This window comes from Cupressus sempervirens, chromosome 10, assembly GCF_028749045.1.
Source record: "Cupressus sempervirens isolate cs-2001-9-10 chromosome 10, ASM2874904v1, whole genome shotgun sequence".
Taxonomy (NCBI): domain Eukaryota; kingdom Viridiplantae; phylum Streptophyta; class Pinopsida; order Cupressales; family Cupressaceae; genus Cupressus; species Cupressus sempervirens.
This window is the reverse complement of record NC_143127.1, coordinates 806967334-806994759: the sequence shown is the minus strand read 5'-3', so window position 1 is coordinate 806994759 and position 27426 is coordinate 806967334. Positions and strand designations below refer to the sequence as shown.

At 36.4% G+C, this 27426-nt stretch overlaps 1 protein-coding gene, 1 long non-coding RNA gene and 1 pseudogene across 4 annotated transcripts in view; 1 reads left to right on the top strand and 2 right to left on the bottom strand.

The window, feature by feature from the left end:
- Positions 1 to 11494: 11494 nt before the first annotated feature.
- LOC149536386 (uncharacterized) overlaps positions 11495 to 27426 on the bottom strand; it is a 38294-nt gene continuing 22362 nt past the window's right edge. For 2 of the 3 annotated variants that reach the window (XR_016357226.1, XR_016357227.1), the window contains exons 3-5: positions 12043 to 12132; positions 11880 to 11945; positions 11495 to 11793 (exon numbers count right to left, since the gene is read on the bottom strand). This is a non-coding gene — a long non-coding RNA (uncharacterized LOC149536386). Of the gene's footprint in view, positions 11794 to 11879; positions 11946 to 12042; positions 12133 to 12220; positions 12287 to 27426 lie in introns of all 3 variants that reach the window. The other variant, XR_016357228.1, reaches the window with a different exon arrangement.
- On the bottom strand, positions 16519 to 17343 carry LOC149536388 (UDP-rhamnose/UDP-galactose transporter 1-like). The gene has a single exon (XM_089805277.1). The coding sequence runs from the start codon at positions 17341 to 17343 to the stop codon at positions 16717 to 16719; it is 627 nt and encodes a 208-aa protein (XP_089661403.1). The 3' UTR covers positions 16519 to 16716.
- On the top strand, positions 17382 to 17877 carry LOC149536387 (GTP-binding nuclear protein Ran-B1 pseudogene; annotated as a pseudogene).

Sequence of the window (27426 nt, the reverse complement as noted above, 5' to 3'; positions counted from 1 at the left end):
ATTTGAATTTATATTAAATTCTTTAATAGGACCCATTTTTAGATTAGTCGTTTGAATAAGTGAAAGTTTAGAATTTTTTTTTTAGATCAAAATGTAATGAAACAACATGAATATTGTTAGAATGTGAATGCTTTGTGATGTAAAGTCATGATTGTGTGCATGTAACCAAAAACTTCAAACTGGCGAAAGCAAGGATACAATGGGAGAAGTTTTCAATACTCATCAAGCAAAGGTTATCATATAACTTAGAAAGCAAGGATTTCTACAAATAGATAATTCTTAATGACAAGCCAAATTTAATTTTTTTCATTCTCTAATTTTAGTGATTAATCTTATCTTAGATTTTCTATTGTGCTAATTCTTCATTTGTAGGTCACCAAAGAAGAGGGCTAAAAAGTTTACACACAAGTGATAAAGGGTGAGATACCAAAATCATCTGTGAAATGGTATTATCAATTCACATCCTCAATATTTATTAGTGTTCTTTGTTCAAGTACCATTTTATGTTAATCATCTTATGCCTGGAATTGCAGAGGATCACAATCATCAAAAAGTAAGAAGGAAAATAGGTCTCGATCTGATGATAATGGGGCAGTGACAGATATAGTTCTCTCTAAGGATAATGTTGATCAGACGAAGGCCATTTCCCTCTATTTTGTAGTCCTTTTTCACAACACTATTTCTAACATGGTGTTGTTCAAGTTCATGAATGATCACAATAGCCATGACTATACAACAAGTGTGTGTGTTTGATGCAAAGCCCTCCTATATTCCCCTAGGAACCACATCTCAACTCTGGCATTCTCTTGTATTCTTGGAATCTACCCAAGGAATTAGAATCTACTAGGGTTCAAGAGGGGGTATTTGACTTGGTAACATCTTCCTACAACCATATCCAAGAGGTTATAACCCAAATCTTCAGTTTGTCTTCTAAACACTCACATTGTTCACCATGCACCTAGTGTACTCTGGTGCCTCCAACATACCAAAACTCATCCTTAGCTTCATACCATGACCCCAAAACCTTCAATCATCTCAAAAAATCCCATCTAACATGTTCTAACTCCTTGCACACTCTTAGCAACTCATCTCTTACACTTTCTCAATTTTGCCTCTTCTAGGCTTGTTCCAACTAGCCTTTGCTAGTCACTAATTTGTTGTTTTCTACAAAATTTCCCATATAAATTCCTAAAATATTTGGTGATTAAAATACCCTTTTCCTCACTCTAAAATATACTCCAAAACCAACTACACTTGTTTTGTAAAATATCACTCAAAACTGGCTATTTCAGTCTGCCAACTAGGCCTAGTTTAAGGCCATTTACAAAGCAACTCACAATCCCTTGACTTTTGGAACTCCCATGACCAAAAATAGTCTTAAGAGATGACTCAAATACAAGGATTCTTCTATTTTTTTGGTCTCATGATCAACTTTACAATGGTTTTTACAAAACTCTCTTTTCTAGCCCCTTTACCCTAGGGCTTTCTACAAATCTTACTTTGCAACATCTCTAGAACCCCAAAATGGTTGAAACACATTCACTTTTGTTATATTAGATGAATTCCAACATAAAATGCAACTCTTTTTTGGAGAAAACACTAAATCCACCTTTGGAGCAATCACATACCCCTTTTTATGCACTCAAATTTTAGGGAAAACTATACATTCATTACTCAAACTTCAAAACTCTTACATTATCAATCAATTTTGACCATCCAAACTTGTCTCCCACACGTGGGAATGAGGTTTTAAACTCATTTAGACTCTCAAAACCAAATGAAACCTCCCTTTGGACCCCTTACATGACTCGATTAAGCCCATTTTGGCTTATATTGCCAATGTTGGCAATTTTACAAAATATTGCACTTTTAGTGCCTTTTTACATCTTTTAGAGGCTTTGATAGCCTTATTACATTATTCAATACCTTTATAGGTCATTTCTATCCACCCCTAACCTAGGATCAATCCAAATCCATTCCTAGTGACCCCTAGGTATCTTGTAGGCTCAATAATGCCATTAAGGCTTACATTAATGCTTTAATTATAATATGATCAATCTATGATCAAAACAAGATCACATGTCCACGATTAAACTCATTACAAGTTTTAATGAACTTAGAAGGCCATTTGTCTTCCAATCCACCTAAGGATTTCTCATATTGCCTCCTGCTTGTGACCTTGGTGCTCCTACACTAGTGTTGGCCAAAAATTAGAAAATTTGTGTTATCGATTGAGCTACTAGATCTTGTCATTTTTATTTTTTGCCTTGAGCAAATTTGTACACTTAGCATAGCTACTATCTTTCAAAAGTTCTTTCGTATCCTTATAAATATTGGATTTGAGTGTAGTTTCAATATTTGGTGGCTTATTACCAGGAGTAGTCATCTCATAGAAAAAAAGTCTTCCAGCCTGATGCAGAGGATAGGGTGATGGACCCAAGTAACAATCCAAAATGAGCAAATTTGTAACAATGTGCCAAGTGACCCTTCTAGATCCTAATGGGAAAATCCCACAAATAGTCAACTCTAGGATGTTTTTAGGTTTTAATAGGTTTGTTCTAGCCTATCTAGCATGTCCTCATCAACACCTTTTAGTTTCCATACCCTGCAAGCCAAAATGCATAATTCACCCAAATGTTGTCAATGCATTTTCACAAGTCTATGATAGCAGCAAGACAAAATGATGGATAGCTTTTGATTTTTTAATGAATCCTTGAATAAATGACCTTCCCAAATACCCTTTATCCTTGTCTAAAACATATGTAAGACTTAGATGCAACTCTTTTAGAAAATATCTGGGATTCTACACACTGCCCCTATTTTCATCAATGAAGCAATAGTGCATTTACAAAGCAACATATAGAAATACTCAATGTATGGACTTCAAACTTTGCATAGGCTCCTAAAATGACTTCAATTAGACAAATCCACTCTCAATTTCAGTCTATGGGTTCCCTAACCCCAAAATCCCCAATTCACCTTCTCAAAACCCTTGTTCCTAGGGCATCACCAATCTCACACATGCCAAGCCTTCTTGGACTAATTCAAAATTCAAAAATCTATTTTTTATCACCATAAACATCAATCAACTCACAAACACTACCCTCCTTAAGGAAAATCTCTTCCTAATTGATTGTCCCCTCCAATTAACCCCTATTTTCACAACTTATTTGATGTGGTGGCCACCAATCTCAAGTTAGATCTTTATTTCATGGTTAGAAATATTTGTAGAAGTTAGATAAATGGAATTCCATAAAGAAATAGTGAGAATTTCATGGAACGACCATGATTAGATGCAAAAAACTATCAAAATGCTTAGAAATAAGACTACTATAGCCAACAGTATAGAAATTTGATGAACAAAACTTCAAGTTTGAATGCTAAACTGAGTAAAGAATCTCAAAACATGTCTGGTAAGATGTTACCAATCATTCGAACATGTGAAAGCACTCAAAAAGCAAAGAGATCTTCAAATTACTCTTGAAACCAAGCACTTTCCTTCTATTTTTCTGAGACAGTTCGTACAATCTGTGTTTACAGTCCGTACAAAACAAATATTTATAGACTTGGGAGATAGAAACTAACCCCCTTAACCAACTCCAACCAGTTTCACTTCCTATTCCTTCATAAAATTTAAACTATGGAGTTTCCCTCCAAAATGCCCATGTAGCCGTTACATTCAAGATTTAAATTTTTTAACTATTAAACTATGTTTTTAAAGACCTTTTTGAATCTTTTAACTTATCAAATGACATGCTAAGGTTATGATAACCTATAGGACCCTATCAAAGGACTCTCCTACCCTATGAAATCCATAGATCCTATTCAATGGCTCAATTACAACCTTTCCAACATTGAAATCCATCAAGACATCATACAACATTATGACCTTTTTATGCTTTCAAATGCCATGATTGGTTGAAGGATTGCCCAATTGACTCTAGGAGATTCTCCATGACCTCTGTGGTGACTTCGACCTCCAATGTGCCTTTGATAAGCATATGATGCTCCTAAATCATAGCCTAAGCTTCTCTTGAAACTTGTTTTATAGTTCTTAATTTCAAAATAGATACAACTTTTTCATTGTAACATGTAGGCACAAATCTCATAATTTTACTCATATTCATCATCATTGCTTAATGGTGTAGGGGCACCAAGGTCATTCTATGAAGATAGATTCATTGAAGACACCAAGTACTAAGGATCCAATGGACTTCTAATATAGGGAGACTCTACCCTGCAAGTGGACTCCACTTCACAAGCCCAACCCTCAAACTTAGGGTACTCAAACAACTTGGATCAACACTTAGGAACTCCCTGCCGCCAATAAGCCTACAAAGGAAAATACTTCTTAAATGGTTTCAACACTTGATGTTTCAGATGGAAATGGTTATTATGGACTCAAACCAACAAGAAAAATCTCAAACTTGAGGTTTCTCAACACTCAACAATCAAATTTCAAAATTGTTACTAACACTTCCTACTAGGACAATTTCTAGTTTTAATGGTCAAACTCCCAAACCATAAAAAGGACCCACTTCTTTTTTTGCATTTTTAAACACTCTTCAACATACCCTAAGAGATTCCAAAAGATTAACCAACAACTTGGCTCTAGCATCAAGTTATGCCCACTTTGTGTCACAGTCCTAAATGGCCAATTTAGGTTGGGTTACAAGGAAAACATAAACAAATGGGTTCAAAAACTTGGTTAAACCCCTTGGATATCTGATATATATCAAAATTTTCCTTCTACACCCTTCACTTGCATCAGATTAATCAGTTTAGGAGCCTGATCCTTCTTTTTCCTTCAAATCTAGACAATAAGATTATGCTCAGTCTAGGGCTTGCTGGTAAAAATAGATGCCATGCTCCTACAGCCATGAATCTCTTCCATCTCAAAGAACCCTATCCTAACTTGTATTCCACAAAGCAACATTGAAATCCCATGGTGGGTTTGCAAGTTAGGATTCCATCTTGCTGAAACTCTCAAATTTGGAGTAAATCTGACCTACCTACACGAAAACTGATATAATTTTTTTTGTATACAAGATAAAGACCTCAAACCAATTGAAATGGAATCCTAACTCAGCCCTCTATCCAACCATATAATACTTGTACCACCACCAATCTGTACAAGCCATACATAATTGAAAAAATAGTAAAAAAGGCATAAAATCTGAATTTTTTATTGACCAATGTTGTCCACCATCCGTATATGGCTGCGATCTTTGACAGGGCATATCTCAGATCTTGTGTAAGGTATGGATGCAATTCTAGTTCCTACAAGACCATGTTGCAGAGACCTACAATAACCTCTCTCACTTTTTGGAGATCACACTCTATTTTTATTTTACATTGCCATCTCAGGTGATGTTGAAACTTGCAGTGTTGGCTAGTACAAAGTTGCCAACTGCCAAATCTCTCTCACCTTTCATCATGGGATCAAACTATCTACTTTTTTAGCTCCAAGAGGCTGGGTAAACCCTATCACCAACCTTGTCCTGTCCTCTTTAGCACTCGAGCGTTCTTGGGCACGCCGAACCAGAATGTCCCTAAGGGTCACTAAATGCCATAGGGTTGTGATCTTTGATGGGGCATATCTTAGAGCTCGTGCAAGATATGGATGCAATTCTAGTTCCTATAGGACCATGTTTCAGAGACCTACAATAACCTCTCTCACTTTTTGGAGATTACACTCCATTTTTATTTTACAATGCCATCTCGGGTGATGCTGAAACTTGCAGTATTGGCTAGTACAAAGTTGCCAACTCCCAAATCTCTCTCACCTTTCGTCATGGGATCGAACTATCTACTTTGTTAGCTTTGGGTGGCTAGGTAAACCCTATCACCAACCTCATCCTATCCCCTCCAGCGCTTGAACATTCTCGGGCACACCGAACCGGAATGTCCCTGAGGGTCACTAAATGCCATAGGGCTGTGATCTTTGATGAGGCATATCTCAAAGCTCGTGCAAGCCATGGATGTGATTCTAGTGCTTATAAGATTGTGTTGGGGAGACCTACAATAACCTCTCTCACTTTTTGGAGACCACACTCCGTTTTCATTTTACTATGCCATCTCGGGTGATGCTGAAACTTGCAGTAATGGCCAGTAAAAAGTTGCCAACTACCAAATCTCTTTCACCTTTCGTTGTGGGATCAAACTGTCTACTCCATTAGCTCTAGGTGGCCAGGTAAACCCTATCCCCAAACTTGTCCTATCCCTTTCAACGCTCAAACGTTCTTGGGCATGCCGAACCAGAATGTCCCTAAGGGTCACTAAATGCCATAGGGCTGCGATCTTTGATGGGGTATATCTCGGAGCTCATGTGAGGTATGGATGCAATTATAGTTCCTACATGACCATGTTGCGAAGACCTACAATAACCTCTCTCACTTTTTGGAGATAACACTCCATTTTTATTTTACATTGTCATCTTGGGTGATGCTAAAACTTGCAGTGTTGGCTAGTACAAAGTTGCCAACTGCCAAATCTCTCTCACCTTTCATCGTGGGATCAAAATATCTACTCTTTTAGCTTTGGGTGGCTGATTAAACCCTATCACCAACCTCATCCTATTCCCTTTAGCACTTGAATGTGCTCGGGCATGCCGAACCAGAATGTCTCTTAGGGTCACTAAATGCCATAGGGCTGCAATCTTTGACAGGGCATATCTAAGAGCTCATGCAAGGTATGGATGTGATTCTAGTTCCTAGAGGACCGTGTTAGGGAGACCTACGATAACCTCTCTCACTTTTTGGAGATCACACTCCATTTTCATTTTATAATGCCATCTCGAGTGATGCTGAAACTTGCAGTATTGGCCAGTACAAAGTTTCCAACTGCCAAATCTCTCTCACCTTTTGTTGTGGGATCAAAGTATTTGCTCTGTTAGCTCTGAGTGGCTGGATAGACCCTATCCCCAAACTTTTCCTATCCCCTTCAGCACTTGAACATTCTCAGGCACACCGAATCAAAATGTCCCTAAGGGTCACTAAATGCCATAGGGCTTTGATCTTTGACGGAGCATATCTTAGAGCTCGTGAAAGGTATGGATTCAATTCTAGTTCCTACAGGATCATGTTGAGGAGAACTACAATAACCTCTCTCACTTTTTGGAGTTCACACTCCATTTTTATTTTACATTTCCATCTCGGGTGATGTTGAAACTTGCAATTTTGGCTAGTACAAAATTTCCAACTACCAAATCTCTCTCACCTTTCATCATGGGATCGAACTGTCTACTCCATTAGCTCCAGGTGGTTGGGTAAACCCTATCACCAACCTTGTCCTATCCCCTTCCGTACTTGAACGTTCTTGGGCATGCCGAACTAAAATGTCCCTAAGGGTCACTAAATGCCATAGGGCTGTGATCTTTGATAGGGCATATCTCGGAGCTCATGCAAGGTATGAATGTGATTCTAGTTCCTATAGGACCATGTTGGGGAGACGTAAAATAACCTCTCTCACTTTTTGAAGATCACACTTTGTTTTCATTTTACGATGTCATCTCGGGTGATGCTGAAACTTGCAGTATTGGCCAGTACAAAGTTGCCAACTGCCAAATCTCTTTCACCTTTTGTTATGAGATCAAACTGTCTACTCCATTAGCTCTAGGTGGCTAGGTAAACCCTATTCTCAACCTCTTCCTATCCCATTCAACGCTTGAACATTCTCTAGCATGCCGAACCGGAATGTCTCTAAGGGTCACTAAATGCCATAGGGTTGTGATCTTTGAAGGGGCATATCTCAGAGCTCATGCGAGGTATGGATGCAATTCTAGTTCCTACAGAACCATGTTGCAAAGACCTACATTAACCTCTCTCACTTTTTTGAGATCACACTCCATTTTTATTTTACAATGCCATCTCGATTGATGTTGAAACTTGTAGTATTGGCCAGTACAAAGTTGCCAACTGCCAAATCTCTCTCACCTTTCGTCATGGGATCGAACTGTCTAGTCCATTAGCTCTAGGTGGCCAGGTAAAACTTATCCCCAAACTCATCCTATCCCCTTCTGATGCAAATGAAAGTATGATGAGCCCTTTAAAAAACCCAAAATGAGCAAAAGTGTAGAAGTGTTCCAAGAGACTCTTCTAGGTCTTGATGGGCAAAATCTACAAATAGTCAACTCTAGGATGTTTCAAGGCATGAATAGGTTTATTTTGGCATATCTAACTTGTTCCAATCAATAACTTTTAGATTCAATACCTTCTAAGCCAAAATGCTCAAAGTACCAAAATGTTGTCAATGCAAGTTTTTCCAATTTTGTGACAGCAACAAGAAAAATTGATCAATAACTTTTGTTTTTCCCAAAAGACTCTTTGAAGAAATGGATTTTTTAGATACCCTTTATCCTTGCACAACACATATATAAAACTTAGATACCCTTCCTTTAAAAAATATCAGAGATCCTTCATGCTGCTCCTGTTTCCAACAATGTAAGCATGATGCAATTACAAAGCAACTGATAGGAAGACTTAAGATCTGATATGTTGATATCAAAGGTAAATTTGGGGCTATTCTCCTATCTAAAGTTAACTAAATGAATATGTTTATTGTATCACTTCATATTTACTTATGAAGAATATCATACGTATAAATTGATATAGTGGTATAGTCCATTGAGCCAAGAGTTTGATTGAGGATTGAGTTAAAGAGCTTTTGAGCCAAGAGTTTGATTGAGGAATTGTTAGAAGCATTCCAAATCTCATGATGCCCTTTATCAAGCTATACCCCACTACACTAATTACAAACACTTTCGAGTTGTTTAGGAGTCTTTAAGACCTTCAAAATTGACTTGTAACTTTTTATGCCAACTTCAAAAAAAAGAAATTTTATTACATTAAATCTAGGCATTATCTTTCAACAAAAATTTATTAGCATTCTTATTTAGCCCCATCCAAAGTTTCAAGAAAGGTCTAGGAATAATTTGTGTTGAAATGTAAACTTAATTTAAATAGTAGCCTTATGTAAATTCAAGGTTGACATTGTCCATGAACAAATCATTGCTCAATTAACCTTGTCCTCTCCAATTTGGAGTTCTCCCTTGTCTACCAAATTAGTCTTCAAAAAAACTCAAAAAGGCCTAATCATTCTCAAATTGATTATGTTTTAGAAGGGTACATTGCACTCACCTTCAAGGTGTGAATCTCTTTGTAATGATAACATTGCTCTCACAAAAGCCATAATATTGAAACCTAATGAATGCATGAAAATACCATATTGTAGGTCATGTGTCTAATGGATTCTTGTTTACTCATTTGTTTTAGATTCATTACACATCCAAATTGTCACCAACTCTATAACTCTCTATCCTCCACTAAAAACATCAAATTGCTAGAGGCAACTCATTGTTTTGTGTTGTTTGTCATGACTAGGGATGATAAGAGTATGAGTAGATATAAAATATTTTCTACAAAAAATAAATATATTCCTATGTGACAATGGATAATCAATATTGACTAACTTTAAAGATGTTAAGAAAAGGGGAAATTGAGTTAAAAACATTGGAAATTTAGTTTAAAACATTGATAAATTGTTAATGAAGATAAAATATTGAATCAACTTATATCAAAGGTAGTGATGTAAAAATAGAAGATATGAGTCAAAGGGGGAGAAATGAACTATTGGTGAATGCTACTCAGGGAAAGAAGTGTTATAGTTAAGATATGAGTCAAGTAGAGACATGAAGTAGAGAAGTGTTGCAAGGAGGAGATGAAGGGTTTATTAGTTCTATGAATATTTTCATAAGGGGGAATATATAATAGAAAAAAGTGGAAACATTATTGTGTTTCATCATAATTTGAAGATGATAAATATTGGTGAGTAGAGGAGGGATGAGGCCATGCACCAATTATCTAGTAATTACTTTGAAAACCAAACCTAGTGTGAGCTTATTAGCTCTATGTACTTTATATGGGATAGGTGCTACAGGAATGGAATTGGGAATCTAGGCTTTGGAGTCTTAAAATTATTTCAAAAGGGTGTCTAAATCTACCCATAGAATAGTTAGATTTCAACCTAAGAGGAATTTAAGTCCAAAAATTCAGAGTAGGAGACCTACAAGAAATTCTATGATAGTCAACATTTTGTACTGTATGACAATTGGAGGGTTAAACCAAGAGTTGATTCTCAATCAATTCAACATAAGGAAGGTGTCCCAATAGAAACTTGGGGTTGGTGAAGCCATTGGTGAAGAGTTATAGTTATTGGCTTGGAATAGGGCTAGTATCCCTAAAACAAAAAGGTGCAAGATCTTGATTGGGGAAGTACTCACCTTGGAGGAGTTCACAAATGATGACCCTATCACTTTGGATAGGCCACAAAAATGATATCCTAAAGGAGTAAGATATTAGGAAGGCCAAAAGTTTAGTTTGGTAGATTAGGAAGAAGAAAGTGCTTAAACCTCACTTCTTGCTCAACATCTCTGCATTAGTGAGGGGGAGATGAAGAGGATAGATGGCTACATAGATATGGAAAAAATAGAAATATAAAGAGGGTGGGGAATACGAGAGACTGAGATATAAGGATAACATGAGCCAAAACTACCAAATTGTAGTGCTTGAATCCTTCATTAGAAAATTGACGCCCAAATTTGAATATGAGTCTACAAAACAACATGTTCCTTCCACTTGTCATACTCTTTTATTTCCTTTTAAAGATGCTCTATGATTTTCCATAACATGAATTGTAAATTCATTAACAAGTATACCTCCCTCTTACAAGTATCTTATGTGTCATCTTAGATTCATCCCCCTCTCATGTGAGATATCTCTCTTTCTTATACATCACAACTATTCATTGAAGCTCAACAAGCTAATTGTGTTTTTTCTTCTTGTCTATATTCTTTTTGTAACAATGATTTTTTCTTCTAAACAAAATTTGTGACCACTTGTGATCAAATTTTTAACATAAATGTTTAGAGAACTTTTGATCTAATTTTGTTGGATAGAGTAATTTCAAACTACTGATTTTTTTCATGGAGTTCCTAATAAATCTCAAGGTTCTCATTCAGGTGACCAATTGCTAGGAGGTCCACGAATATTGCCTAGTAAAGTTTATTTCCAGGAGGTCCTAATCGATCTTGACTGATAAAGTTTATTACCAATCAATATTGTATCAAAAATTCAAACTAATTAGGTATTGAATTAAACTTGATAAAAAAATGATAGAGAAGGTAAACTTTAAACATGAACAAGATCATAAATCATATGACAATGACATATTGCAAATGATTAACTTATGCTTAAACAGTGATAAAGTTTATTGTTAATCAATATTCTATCAAAGTTTCAAACAGATTAGGTAATGAATTTAATGTCATACATAAAAATATCTAATTTAATGTCATACACAAACATATCTAATTTAATGTCATACACAAACATATCTAATTTAATGTCATACATGAACAAAAAAATAATATAAAATGATAACCAATAATGTCATGTACATTAACAAACACATAATATATTATGATAACCAATAATGGCATATATGAACAAACATATCATATATTAACCAACAATTTCATAAGTTGAATAATGTCATACATCATATAAATGTCATACATCAAATATAGAATGCCATATACATCAAATGTGTATTGAATATGTCCATTGATACCTATATATATACATGTCTAGATCAACTATATATTTTCCTTCTCACGAGGGGAAGGAAACAAATCTCTCGACATCTTTTGTCGTCATGTGGAGGGAGATGGTGGAGATGACGGGGTCCTCTTGATATGCTCACTCGTCCTCTTGTTGAGGTGCTTCTCAACTTGAGCTGATACAAACAAAGTAGGTATGAATCAATATTTATTATACATTGAAATCAAATATATGTACACACAAAATCAATTATTTTCTTACCGCCATCAAATAGTCACTCTGTAAGTCCACTTCGAAGGCTCGTGGACGATTAGGCGTGATGAGACCCTACAACAATTCAATAAATATAATCACTTATAAATAACATTAAGAATTTTGAGACTAACTATTATAAACAACTAAAATGAAGAAAATTCTTTCATACCTCAGTCAATGGCTATGAGTTAGCCATAGCTGTGGCCACTCCATGATCAATAGACTGTCGGAGATGAGGAGGTGTGTCTGACGTCATGAGCTGCATGTCATACAATACACATTACATGTAACATGAAACATGAAATAAATATAATCAAATGAATTAAATTAACATGAAACAATTGTACCTATACAAAGCTCATATGATGTCTATGCTCCAAGTCTATAGTAAAGCTTGAGGGTCCTGTGGAGAACTAATGCACATGCATAAATTGTTTTGTCAATCCTTAATATGATTACGTTATATATATATATATAAATGATTAAATTGATACATACCTCTGGACTAATGGAGGGGACAAAAAATGGGCCTGGAGGATTGCTGCTAGGCCCAACAACACTCTGACCCTAAATTTTGAACAATATAAATAGATGCTAATTAATTAATCATTCACTATACATATGAAATGTCATCAAATTAGTAAATTTTAATTTTAATTTACCTATGTGTCAATTCTAAATGTATCATTCAAGAACTCATCAGTGATGAGCCCATCATCCTCACCATCTCCAGTATGAGTGCCAATGTGCATAGGGATCCTCATGAAGTGCACATGTGACCATGATGTGCAGAAGGCTCCCCCTCAACTAATGGGCTCATGGAATGGATGAGGGTCTACATCAAAGCATTAATGGTCCCTAGAGCGTTGGCCTCTACATGTTCCTTCACAACTGAAGGAATAGTCACATGCTTGCAATGTGGCTTGACCATAGGTGCCCTAACTACATTAGAGTCATGACATGATCCTAGCCTCTCAAATGATTAGCCCCCACCTCTACCCTGGGAGTCTAATATATCAAAATAATTGGGGATCTCCCCAAGGACAAACTCACAATATAATTTCTTCAAAAAATACAAGGGGACCTCATGATTGTTGCAAGGAGGCGCATCAAAAACCATCCACCATCTATCCCAAAAATTATTTCTAATAGCATCGTGTATGCACCAATGAATGGGGAATCGCTTAGTACCCTCTCTAACAATATTTTGCTCATCGGATTTTCTAAATAATGCACATATACTACCTTTTTCTATTTCTTTTTTTTTAACATCTTCATATGACAATTTATTTGCATAAAATATTTTCTATTCATCCATCTTAACCCTCCAAATATCTAACTGACCACTAACTAAGGCTATTTGGGTCTTAATGGATTCAAGGGATGATGCCAATTGAGCCCTCATTGGATTGGTTTGTCCAAATTCTTTTAATCAAGCAATGAGACCTTCTAATTCAGTTTTGCCTCTCTCTATTTCATTTATTATATTTTCTTGTGTGCCTAGTAGAGGTCTTGCAATTGGTTTTGTTAGAAATGGAAAAAGAAATCTGTAAATAAGCAATACTAGGAAAGAATCTAAGTGAGTAAATGCATGAAAAGATATTACCATAAAATAGGAGAGAGAAAGCTTCAAGCTCCAACACCATGAGACAAGATATTTGGAAAGGGGAAAGCAAAGAAAACCCCTTGTGATGTTATGAATGAGGCATGAAAAGCCTAAGAAGAAAGAGAGAGAGAGCAAGAGAGAAATTGCTCATACAATAATTGAGAAGAGGAAGAAACCTCATTGTGAAATGAGAGAAGAGGGTCATCTCTTAAATAGAGATGAGAGAGAGGAGTTAGAATGTAACTCCCATGTCTATGAATGCGACCATTCATAAGTGTGTGAGGCCAAGTGTGAGATTCCTCTTAAGGAGGAATAATCTAAAATTAGAAATTACAATAAATATTTGTCCTCACATATTCCACTAGATGACAAAATAAGATGTAGTGGAAAAAGGACAAAAAAGAAATATATTAGGATACCTTGGCTTATATCCTAATATATTATAACAATAAGGAAAGAAGGTCTAACCTTGGTTTATAAACACACCAAGGAAAGATTACAACTTCTAACACCCCCCTTTAATCTTTACTTGGGGAAATTACATCAAAGGGTATTAAACCCATAATTTTTACAAAAATCTGCAACTTAATCTTTAATATTAAGTAATTTGATTGTCTTCAAGCCATATGGTACATTTGCAGATCCAAGAGAAGCACATGAGTCCTTTGGATGTGGAAGCATAGACACCTCTTCATATGTGGAAAACCAAGAAGGTCACCTGAAAAAAAAGAACAACAAGACAACTATCCACAAGTAGAATTACATTGAATGGTCCAGTTAGTAAAAAAATGAAGTTATAATAATTTAATCAAGGAGGAACTAAGAGAGATGAGAATAAATGAATGTGTTCACCAACAGGCAATGGAGTTAACATGATATCTAAAATTAGTCATAAGCTCAAAAATGATCATAATATGGGTCAAAATGACCAATCTTTATGCAATAAGTCTCTCATGAAAGAAACATACTAATGCACAAATGACCACAGACAAGGCCAACTAATGAAACCTGCATCAACATTGCATCAATCTCATGGATATAGACAGTCCACTAATGAGTCATCCCACTACAGGTGAATGGGTCATGACTCCATCACCTACATGACTCACGATCTAGGCAATAAAGTATGCAGAACATTATCACATTGTATATTTATCAAAGAAATATAAGAGAGATAATAATAAATAAGTAGAACAAGTGCTTCAAGCACTAAATAATTCAAGTTACAGTTTTGCCGAGAATTATAGCTGAAGTGGACCAAAGGAAGGGTTTATGAGGAGTAACAACATATTGCCTTCAAATAAGAAATCCATCATGGACAAGCAACATCATTGCCATGAGGAAAAAGATCAATATGAGTCAAAACAACTTTCTCAAGTAAAGTCTCCAACATAGGAGTGCTCCAAGATATGGTAGCCTCGTCACCTATACACTCAAAAATGAGCAAAGTGTTGGAAGTCACACCATGATTAAATCAAAACTAGGAGCATACACTAAGGAGATAAAGAGATTGTAATGGGAAATCCGCATAAAATATCATCCTCGCATTGAGGAACAAAAATGGAACAACATGGAGAGAAACTCCATAGAAGTAAGTGCACACGAATTATAGGTTGGAGGGATACTCCACGGGCCAGATAAGGCAACTACGAGTCAGTTTAAAACTGTCAAGTCCACCATAGTTAACCTTGATAAATTGGCTCCCAATGCAACTTACAAATCAAAATATCATATAAATCATGTAAATCAATGGTATAAAACCATAAAGTGCCAACATGGGCATGGAACGATGCTATAGAAGCATAAAACTGCAACCATGTGCAGATAGATCAATAGAACATAGTAAATCAAATCATTAAATAATGAAGGCAATAGTGTAAAATACTCATAAACTTGAATAATTGAGATAAATAAGAAGTATAATAAATATAAATTATTAGATATCAGTAAAAATCTCCATTCAAGGTGAACACAAGTGAGAAGGTATAAAGGATGGGCCCACCATCAAAGACAAGAATCCTCAAAAAAGGAATTATAAATGAGGATAATAAAAAGACTTAACTTTTTATGTCAAAAATAAAAATAAAAATTTGATTAGTTTTAATTCTAATAAAACTTCTCAAAAAGAAAAATCCTCCTAAAACTTCTCCTTTTTCTTACTTAAAATTACGAATAATAGTAAGAGAGATTTAAAGTAAAATATTGCACTTGTGTTGAGTTGTCTGACAATGAATGATTACATGCCAAAAATAGGTTGACAAGAGGCAATGATAAAAGCAATGAATGATTACAGGCCAAAAATAGGTTGACAATAAGAAATAATAAAAGCAAATGATGCTTCTATCAAGAGCTAAAAAAAAGAAAAAAGAATCTTGCATGAAAAGACAAGAAAATGTTACTAGGAATAATAGACTGACAAAAGGTGAGAGAGCAGCAATCAGTCTGATTCTGCTTTTAAAATTCTCACCATATCAAGAAATCATCTAAAAAAAACCTGAAAATGAAAGACCAGCAACTGCAAATTGAGGAAAAAAAAATATAAAGCTGTAGTAGCAGAGCTCGCCTGCTACATGGTCGACCCAAAATAGTTAAATCAATGCCGTAGAAGCAGAGAATTGCATTGCAAGTAGCATTGGGACGAGGAATATGAATTCCCCGAGCAACGAGAGAGGCCTGAAGACTATTCACACAGGCCTGCGAGTCGTCCAGTAGAACAGGAAGCTAAGCTTCAACGTACTCTTCAGAAACAGCTCCAGACAGGAGACTGGAGGAAGCTGACTGACTTAGAAGAGATAGAAAATTTCTTTCCTGAGGAGGTGATTAAGGTCATTAAAGAACATACACTTGATGACTCTGGATTATTAAACCTAAATCGTGTTGGCCAAATTGATCTATCTTCTTCATAGGTGTTTGAGACACCAACTGATCTAATAAGCATTGGCGAGAGGCACTCCAATTAGGGACAATATTTGTATCTGTCCATTTACGAATAGCAGAGGCAAAGAACTAATAATGATGAGCAAGAGACTTTTTTCATGCAAGCTGATTCAGCACTCAACCAAGTATAAGAACACAAACAGTTTTCATATGTCCCAGAACTTGAAAAGAAACTGCAGAGAAGCGCCCAATGCAGAGATACTGGCTCAGGTTACAGAATACTGCTAATGTGCATGAAAGTAATATAAAGAAAATTGCACCATATGAAAATTGATTGTTCAACAAGTTCTGTCCATTTAATTAATAATCTATAAATGGACCAAACACTAAAAGAGAGGCGGCCTGTATAGGAGCAATCTTTCTTAGGAGATCAAATGAGCCAATGTTGTATTTCTTTTGTAAGGAGCCAATTGATATTTGTTGTAATGATGTGCACAATACAGCCACCACAGCACACAAAAATCCTTTCAGATTGACATGGACATCTGTCACAGTGCAAACACCAACTCCTATAACCACAACAAACACAGAAGCCTTGACCTCTTTGGTATAATTCTTGTTACGAAGAATCCACTCCAAAACACAGACCATAGGAATCATGCTCAATTTTGAAATCTGGTAAAACCCAACAGAATTCAACATGAGACTAAGATTCATCCCCACAATAGACATATTAGCCACAATAGAAAACCATAGAAGCTCCCAAAGGGGCACTTCCTTGGCAGTAGTAAACCCAGTTGCATTTGACACAAAACCCACGAGTGCAGCCACTGTAAAGTGAAATCCAGTCAATGTAGTCGCAAATCTGAAGTCATATCCAGCAGTAGACATGACTTCTTTGTTAGCCATGATGATGCCCATAGAACTGATAACATTCATGGCCCATGCTCCTACATCTGACACAACTGGTTTCTTCCCTGCAGCCATTGTGAAAAATTCAACTGCAAAATGGATGCCCCCTCTGGAAATAAAATAGGTGCACTCAAGATGGAATCTTTACACACAGATTGCCCAAGCTTCAAGCTTGTGATCGTCGGCGACGGAGGCACTGGTAAAACCACATTTGTGAAGCGTCATCTTACAGGGGAGTTCGAGAAAAAATATGAGCCTACCATTGGTGTAGAAGTCCATCCCCTCGACTACTTCACGAACGATGGAAAGATTCATTTTTACTGCTGGGATACTGTTGGCCAGGAGAAGTTTGGTGGGCTACGTGATGGCTATTACATTCATGGGCAGTGTGCGATTATTATGTTTGATGTTATTGCTAGATTGACTTATAAGAATGTGCCTACTTGGCATAGGGATCTTTGCAGAGTGTGTGAGAACATTCTAATTGTTCTTTGTGGAAACAAGGTTGATGTCAAGAACAGGCAGGTGAAGGCCAAGCAAGTTACATTGCGAACCCAAAATAGAGTGGCAAATAGCTGTCTCAAAGGCATCTGAAACGCCCAATTGTCGATCTTTACCCATAGAGAGATCTGCCAGGCACCCGATGACAACAGTGGCACATTTCCTCAGACTGGAGGAATCTGCCAAAAGAAGGTCATCATTACCATAAATCTGGCCATTGTCTACTATTGCATGGGCTAAATTGGCAGATGTTTTCTTGTGTCTGCGTCTCCGACTGTGCAGCAAGTCTGTCCTCATTGAGAGCGGGAACGTCTAGGTAACGCAGGAGATCAAAGGAGAGCTTCCTACGGGAGGCCATGGATTCTCACCAGATATAATATGCCTGTGGTTTTAGTATAACACGATGGAATGAAATCCTATCGAGGGAGATGCCATTACTTCATGCTGATATTCAGAAAAAGTAAGAAAACATTTCTTATAGTAGCAGCACATTGACACTTCCAAGTGTATTAAGAAAGATTATGGATAGAAACTACTGTAAGAAACATTTTGGACTGCGGTAGTACTGGTATCCGAATTCATGAGTATGAGTGGGTTCCCAATGAGAAAGCTGAGAGAGCTGAAGAAGGTGAAGAAGAGTAATGGACAAATGCTTGTCATAAATGAGATCTATAAGAAAAAAACTAGCAACTATCAAGGTATCTGGCTGCGTTACCAAAGTAGGACTGGGTATCATAACATGTACAAGGAAAATCGGGACACCACTTTAAACAGTGCTGAGGAAAAAATGTATGATGAGATGGCTTCTCACCACAGAGTACGGCAACCTTGCATCCAGATTATCAAGACAGCTACTTTACTTATTTATGGGGGGTTGCAGCACCAACTCTCCATCAGAGCTCAAATGGGGCGCAAACTCGGAATAATAACTCAAATGACAGAACTCTTCACCTCTTTCAGGGGAGGAGAAGCAAACTTCGGAGAAAAAAAAATTTGAAATATTGGCAAGTTCAACGGCTAGAACAAGCAAACTAATGTGCACTGTTGTTCATAACATGCAGACAACTACTTCTGATAAAGCACATAAATTGCAAGAAGGAAAGATGAATCAGAAAAGTATCACTTTAAATCAAATATATTTAAATCAACAGCAACTATAAGCCCTAGCGCTCTAAAATACACAAATCTATAATAAAAATCACTACAATAACATGCAATCTCCCAAACCTGCACAAATTAGAGCAAACAGGAGTTAATCTGGTTTGGCGGTAAACCAGCCAAACCAAAAAAAAAAAAATTCAATTTCTTCCAACTTAAGAAAATTAAAAAGAATTAGTGAAATCTCTCTCAAGAGTCTCCTTCAAATTGTACCTTCATGCAAACACTCAAAACAAAGATTAAATAGCTCTAATACCATGTTAGAAATGGAAAAAGAAATCTGTAAATAAGCAATACCAGGAAAGAATCTAAGTGAGTAAATGCATGAAAAGATATTACCATAAAATAGGAGAGAGAAAGCTTCAAGCTCCAACACCATGAGACAAGATATTTGGAAAGGGGAAAGCAAAGAAAACCCCTTGTGATGTTATGAATGAGGCATGAAAAGCCTAAAAAGAAAGAGAGAGAGAGCAAGAGAGCAATTGCTCATACAATAATTGAGAAGAGGAAGAAACCTCATTGTGAAATGAGAGAAGAGGGTCATCTCTTAAATAGAGATGAGAGAGAGGAGTTAGAATGTAACTCCCATGTCTATGAATGCCACCATTCATAAGTGTGTGAGGCCAAGTGTGAGATTCCTCTTAAGGAGGAATAATCTAAAATTAGAAATTACAATAAATATTTGTCCTCACATATTCCACTAGATGAAAAAATAAGATGTAGTGGAAAAAGGACAAAAAAGAAATATATTAGGATAGCTTGGCTTATATCCTAATATATTATAACAATAAGGAAAGAAGTTCTAACCTTGGTTTATAAACACACCAAGGAAATATTACAACTTCTAACAGTTTGGGTTGTGGAATTTGTTGTTCTTCTTGAGGAGGGTTTTGGTTTTGAGGTTGTTGAGGGTTTTGAGGTTCTTGTGGATTTGCCATTGATTATGAACATTTCTTCATAAAAAATCAATTAAAATCCAAATAAATAAACAAATCTAAATGAAAATTGTAAAGTCTACAAAACAATATGAAAAACATATCAAACAATGCAAAGTTAAGTTTAGATCACATACAGCATCGATGTGAGTGCACTTGTGATCTCGAATTTTGTCGACGAGGAGGCATATTGGCAATGGATGGTGCAAAAATGTTGAAACTCCAACCTGCATACGCATTGCTCTGCAAGGAAAAGGCAAAAACACTGATGGAAATGATGGGCTATGGGTGTGCAGCCCATCATATATAAAAATTGTGTTTTGCTAATAGCGCGTACGCACTATTGAAAATAGAGGAAAAAAAAAAAAAAAGTTGGCACCTTTTTGGCACCACAACTCGGTGCATATGCCCTTAGACCAGACATTTTTAGATTTCACTTTGTGTCAAGTAATAGCAAGGTTTGCAAATAGCAGGGGTTTTTAGCATGTCTTAAACAATTGAACAAGGGTCAAAACAACCTTACCAAAATGTATTTGTGATACTAGAACAACCTTCCTACCAATTTTATTGAGATGTTTGATTTTTAAGAATGTTTACACAGGTCAACACATTTGAAAACACTAGCCAAGAAATCTACAGTAGAGACATGGTTCATTATTTAACAACTTGGGCCACACTAAGTGCTCCCTTGCCTCACACCAAGTGGTTGCCCATAAGAGATATTGGCTTTGTCATGGAAGTTCCATAAGTACAACCAAGGGAACACAGATGGTGAGTGTAAAATCTTGGGGTGATTCGGGTAATCCACTAAGATCAATCCTTGCACCAAGAAGTTGAGCAAAAAAATAGGGTAGCTACTAACTTAGAGTGCTTAGAGAGGGCTTCCATTCATAATGTTCCTCTTGTACCCAATTAAGGGACACCCCACCTTGCAGTGGGTAATAGACCTCACAATCATAGGAGCACCTTAAGCAATCTGATAGCAAATCAATTCATCCTCTCTTTTTTGAAATGAAGGGAGGAGGGTCTCTTAAATAGACTTTCCTAGAATCCATCAACGGTTGAGATCGATTTCAATCAACAGTGAGGATTGAAGTCATTATTATCTCTTACGCATGTCCCTGTTTGACTTACTTGTCATAGATTCTTGGCTTTAAGTGGGTTGAGGAATCTTATGACGCGTCATAGATTCTCTTCCAAATTTAATTTAATAAGATGAGATATGCTCTCGTAATTACCTTTTTCATTTAATTAAATAATTTTATTTAATTAATAAAAGATGCTTTTCTCATTTAATTAAATAACTTCATTTAATTAATTAGGAATGACTTCCCATTTAATTAAATAACTTCATTTAATTAATTAGAAATAGCTTTCTCTATTTAATTAAATAATTTTGTTTAATTAATTAAAATAGGCACATTTATTAAATTAAATAAATTTAATTCCATAGTACATTAGCCTTAGGATATGATTTAATTTAATTAAAGTATAAATACTCAGTAATTAAATTAAATATTAATCAATAGGTTTAATGTGACTAATATGAGTCAATACTATAGGAATTAAATAAAGAGTATGATGAATGCAGATTTGGGTTTTCTGCATCTAACAATTAAGTCAAGTAGCGAGTAGCCGAATAAGGATTTCCTATTACAATAGGTCTTAGGATTGATCAAAAATAGACTAGAATTGGTTGAAATGGCAATGAGCCAATTTTGGAGTATTATATTTTACCCCTCTTTGAATGAATGTGCAAGCAGCACGTTCAATTCAAAGAAAATTAGAAAAGCGTGATGCAAAGATCAAGAGGACGAGATTGGTTCTGTAATTGATGACACAGAGGACCAATTGATAAGCTTTTAAGGACCATCTCTAGAACAGAGCTTAATCCTAAGGGATCCAAGCAGAGCACCTAGATACCTAAGATTGAAAGCATTTAGAAGATTATCTCCAGAACGGAGCTTAACCTTCAAGGATCCAGATAGAACACCTAGATACCTGAGATTGAAAGCATTTAGAAGATTATCTTCAGAATGGAGCTTAACCTTCAAGGATCCAGATAGAACACCTAGATACCTGAGATTGAAAGCATTTAGAAGATTATCTCCAGAACGGAGCTTAACCTTCAAGGATCCAGATAGAACACTTAGATACCTGAGATTGAAAGCATTTAGAAGATTATCTCCAGAACGGAGCTTAACCTTCAAGGATCCAGATAGAACACCTAGATACCTGAGATTGATAAAAGATAACAAGGTCCAATCATGAGTCATAGAATCATGTCCCCAGGAGTCAGGGTTTAGACTTTCCCAATACCTGTCCATCGAACTCTAAGAAGAGTTGTTATAAGGTTGATCAATTGATGAAAAGATAAGAAAGATAGCAAAGATGCCAAATAGAAGGGAACAAGATGCCCCGAGTGACGAGATGCCCCAAGTGACAAGGACATAAGATAGGAACAAGATGCCCCAAGCGATGAAGATTCAGATTGATTTGAAATTCAAGTTCAATGATGTAATCATCCTGCCCCCTCCAGAGTGAAATCGAAATATGACACACCAAAAATATGATGTAAAGCAGCAGAAGAAATTTGAGATTTAATAGAATGTAGAAGAGATCAGAATGAATAAAGAAGAGATTAGAACAATCAGAAGAAATATAAAGAGATCAGAACGATCTGAAGAAATATAAAGAGATCAGAACGATCTGAAGAAATTTGGAGAGATCTGAATGATCTGAAGAAATATGAAGAGATCAGAAAGATCTGAAGACATAGGAAGAGATCAGAATGATCAAAAGAAATGATCTGAAGAAATATGAAGAGATCAGAAAGATCTAAAGACATAAGAAGAGATCAAAATGATCAAAAGAAATTTGGAGATTGATCCAAAGTGATTTCGAGATCCAACAGACCAAGCTTGACCAAAAGTTGACCAGATTCAGCCATAGTTGACTTAAGTTGACTATTTTCAGAATGAATTGTGAAAATATTGAGAATGTAAAGTTGAAAGGATTCCAAGAATCATAAAGTATCAGAAAGATTTGAGTTGCACAAGCGTTCGATCGCATTGGTTGCCAAAATCTTAAAACGCATTTTTGAGGCACTTAGGTGTGTCAGATTTCAAATTCGATCCCGAAAAAAAAAAAAAGGGTTCTAAGCAGCCAAAGTAGCCAAAAGATTGATTAATAGATCATTTGTGTAGTCATGAAGAACATGATACTTTGAAGAGATCAACAATCCCTCATCAGAGAAGGTGAAAGTAGATTCGCAATTCAATCGCATGCTTATACAAGTGAAGTATGTAATGCAAGACTATATTAAATGCAACCCTAGGCTAGATGCAACCTTAAACTAGATGCAACCCTAGGTCTGGTTACCAAGGCTCGACGATTTATCATCACTGGATATCTAACAAAGCTCATAGGTTATACAATTCCCACTGACATTGCAATCATGGAAATATGAATATAACATACGTTATCGGTTTGTCGAGATTAAATGTAAGCATTCGAGGCACAAGAAGCCAGAATGACCAGAACATTTGTCCCTTTTAATGTAGCAAGTTAACATAAGCATCAAAGCATAAACACTAGGATGACCTGAATGTTGCTTGCATAACAAGCACACCAAACACACGGGAGATCTTTCTTATGCTAAGTATTTAGTATTCATTCTATTTGCAACGACCCTTGCATTCGTAACCTCAGACAGAAGTGTGCTAAATATACTCGTAGTGACCCGTACGTTCACTTAGCAGGATGAGCATTAGTATTTACTGTAGCATGAAGAGTTCACTCCAACAAACAAGGAGAAGCACCAACGTTATTGACGTATTCTTATAAAAGGAGTCGAGGTACACATAGCCATCCAATACGAGATGGAGGCTCTTATAGTGGACACCCCTTTTATAGGAGTAGATCAACTTATTAGAACTAAACCGCAAACAACAAGCAAAGAAAAAGATCATGCCCCCAGTCATTACTTCTCTAGTTGAAGATGACATCATCGAGTTGGTCGAGGAGATATGATAAAGCAAAACAAAGAAAATAAAGAAAATGCTCAGCATATCCAAACAAGTACATCAGTTTTGAGTTCAATGTTTTGGGATTGATGTCAAGTGCTAATGTCCAGAATACATTCAAAAGAAATCTTTTTAGTAGGGTGACAACAGTAGGCAGACACAGTCAGAATGACTAGTGACTGATGTCAAAGAGGAATCCTCATGATGAAGAACCTAAAGAGGACTGAGCGACAGTAGATAGACACAACTAGAACGATCGATGACTGACGCAATAGAGATCTTCTATAAATGAAGTTGGAGACGTGACCTAAGCAACAGTAGGCAGACATAGCTGGAACGACTGGTGACTGTTGTGAAAGAGATTCTATAAGGAGAATCTCGAAAAGCATGATACTAGCGACAGTAGGTAGACACAGTTTGAAACAACTGGTGACTGTCGCAAAAGAGATTCTATGAGGAGAACCTCAAAAAGAGTGACACTAGTGATAGTAGGCAGACACAGTTGAAACAACTGGTGACTATCGCGAAAGAGATTCTATGAGGAGAACCTCGAAAAGAGTGACACTAGTGACAGTAGGCAGACGCAGTTGAAACAGCTGGTGACTATTATGAAAGAGATTCTATGAGGAGAACCTCGAAAAGAGTGACACTAAGGGGGGATGCCCCGAGCTGTAACAAGACTCAATCCATGGATACATGAGTAGGAAAAGCAGGAAAGAAAAAGCGTGAAAGTGACTATATAGAATAGCCAGAAGATGCATTGCAAGATGGAGCATGGGCACCTGTTTACCAAGTTTTCACCTTCTTGGCAAGATTTTATTTTTATTTTTGCTACCATGATGCTTGTTTCCAAGTTTTCACCAATGGCACTTTTCTATGTTTCAATTTTTTTGTATTTTTCTCTTTTTTCTCTTTTTTTCTCTTTTTTTGTATTTTTTGAGATCTTTCAATTTTTTTGGTGTTACCAAGGCACCTATTGCTAGGTTTTCACCAGGATAACTATTTCTTTTTTCAGGATTTTTTTTGATTTTTAGATTTTTTCAGAGATTACTAGCTCTCAAGAAGGATCACCTTGATTTTGTTCCAGTGTCTAGCAAGGTGTAGGACAAGATGTAGTAGCAAGCGAGTGGATAAACAGAGATGGAAAGGTAAGGAATATGAAGTGGTGAATGTTACCCTCAAGGAAAGCCTTCACAAGATTACCCAAGCTAGGGAAAAGGATATAAGCTCATGGTGTAATGAAGGGTATCGTGTAAGTAACCAAAGAAAATGACCATGTCAAGGGATTGCTAAGAACTGAGTTTTCTTCTTTCTTTCATTGATCAAGACCAAAGGGTTAACTGAATAGGATAACAAAGTTTGTTATGGAGGTTATGAGTGAATGACTTTGGAAAAGAGGTCATCTGAGGGATAAGCAAGATCATGATAGGATGTCATGGATGGGAGAATTACGCATGATGCCTGTTTGCCAAGTTTTCATCATGGTACTTATCCAAGGTGCCTCAAGAAGTGGTTTTCACCATAGGACAGATTTATTTTTCTTTACTTTTTCTACCAAGGTGCCTGTTTCCAGGTTTTCACCAAGGCACTTTTTCTTTTTCTTTTTTCTTTTTTCTTTTTTTGGATTTTTAAAATTTTTGGAAAGAATTCAAGCCTTTCTCAAATGAGATAGCACTCCTATAAGAAAGATAAGTTATGATAAGCCAAGGCCATAGCAAGGTACGCTCAAAGATGCTGATAAGGTAATGGAGGGAGATAGTAGAAAAGGTATATGGAGGAGAAGATTTAGGCCATGGATGAGATAAATGGGATGGAAGGATAAAAGGAGGAGTACAGAAGGTGGAGTGGATAGGGTATTGAAAGGGATGTGCAAGGGGAGAAGAAAAAGTGGGCAAGATCAAACATTGACACACACCTTGAAGGGTAGTGGAATGATGGAGGAAATATAGATGGAATAGATTGAGGCTTAGATATATGAGGTAGCAAAGACATTTTGGAGGAAGGTGGAGTAGAAGGTTTTGAAACCTTTTTAGGAAGATGTTGGGAAGAAGATGGAGTGGAAGCCTTTGGAAACTTGAATGTCAACTTTGATTTGTTTTCAATATTCAAGTCCTTAAAAAGAGACTTGGGAATCCATATAGCTTTTGATTTTTCATTAGATGCTTTGGAACACATTTCTTCAAGAATAGATTTAAGAACCCAAATTGTTTTTGGTTGAGCTCTTTGAATAGTGGACCTTTGTGGTCTCTTTTTTCTTTTTTCCTTCTTGACGTTCACATGTCGATTAGAGGAGACATAGTGAACTTTTGAGGATGGATTCATGCACTTGTGTTTGAGTTGATCATTCATATTGCTTCCAAAGGACTTGGGACTTGTGGATGAATGAGGCCAATATGACTGGTTTGGATGGAAAGGTGAATGTGAAGAGTTCATGTATGTGTATCTTTGTTGATCTTGGGGTAGGGTAGGAAGAATGTGTAATGAGCTAGTAGTGGCAATATGAGATAGAGGAACATAAGGTCCCAATATGGATGGAAGACTTGAATGTTTTAGCTTGGATGGGTAGGGACCAAGGATAGATTTAGAAGATGTGAATGGACCATGAGTAGGGATATCAGCATCTTTAGAGTAAGCAATATGACCAAAGTCATCAATAGATTTATGAATAACTATTATAGGAGCAATACCTTTGATGGGAGTATTTAAAGCTTGAGCATAGTTTGGAAGTGAATGTAGCAAGGTAGAATAGGAGAGCGAGGGAACACTTTTCTCTTCAAAAGGAATTTTGGGTAACATAGGAAAAGTATCCTTCTCTTGGTCTTCTGTAATCTCCTTAAGGATGGTGGAAGGAACATCTTGATCTTGCTTAGTAGAGGTGCATGACATGGGAGATGGAGGACTGTGTGGCTCTTGAGATGGAGATACAAGATCTTGGAAGACTTGAAAGGGGATGAAGGAATCTTGGTCTTGATCAACATTTGTTTCTTCATCATTTAAGTGGTCCTCTTGACATGAAACCAAATCCAAGGATGAGGGAGTATCTGAATCTGTATTCGAATATATTTCTAGAGTCTCCATAACAGGCTCTTGAAGGGACAATGGAGGAATAGTTGGATTGAGGATAATAGGAGGAGCAACACATGGAGGTTTTGGATCTTTGCTTTGTGTAGTATGGGAGAGGTTTGCAGCTAAGTTAAGATTAGCTTGAGTTTCCTTTAAAGGTAGTTCTTGAGGGTACACATAGTCAACTGGGGGAGTAGTGAGTTCTTTTGGTGAATATGTGTTGGAAAGATTGGACAATTGAGAAAGTGGATGTATGTTGGAGGAAGTAGAAGTTGTGTTTGAACCATTATTAGACATGGTTTCATAAGGTTGATCCTTCTTGAGAGTATAATCTTTAGTAGTTGAGAGCTTAGATTTTTGAATTATACCATTGTCAAAGAGATCTTGGATCTTGTTTTTCAGCTCCTTACAATGGGAAGTTTTGTGTAAATTATGTCTATGATAGACACAATAGTTACTCATAAAGGAAACTCCCG

Excerpts from the sequence above, each read along its gene's own strand:
- LOC149536388 (XM_089805277.1), bottom strand. The coding sequence starts at position 17,343 with ATGGCTGCAGGGAAGAAACCAGTTGTGTCAGATGTAGGAGCATGGGCC.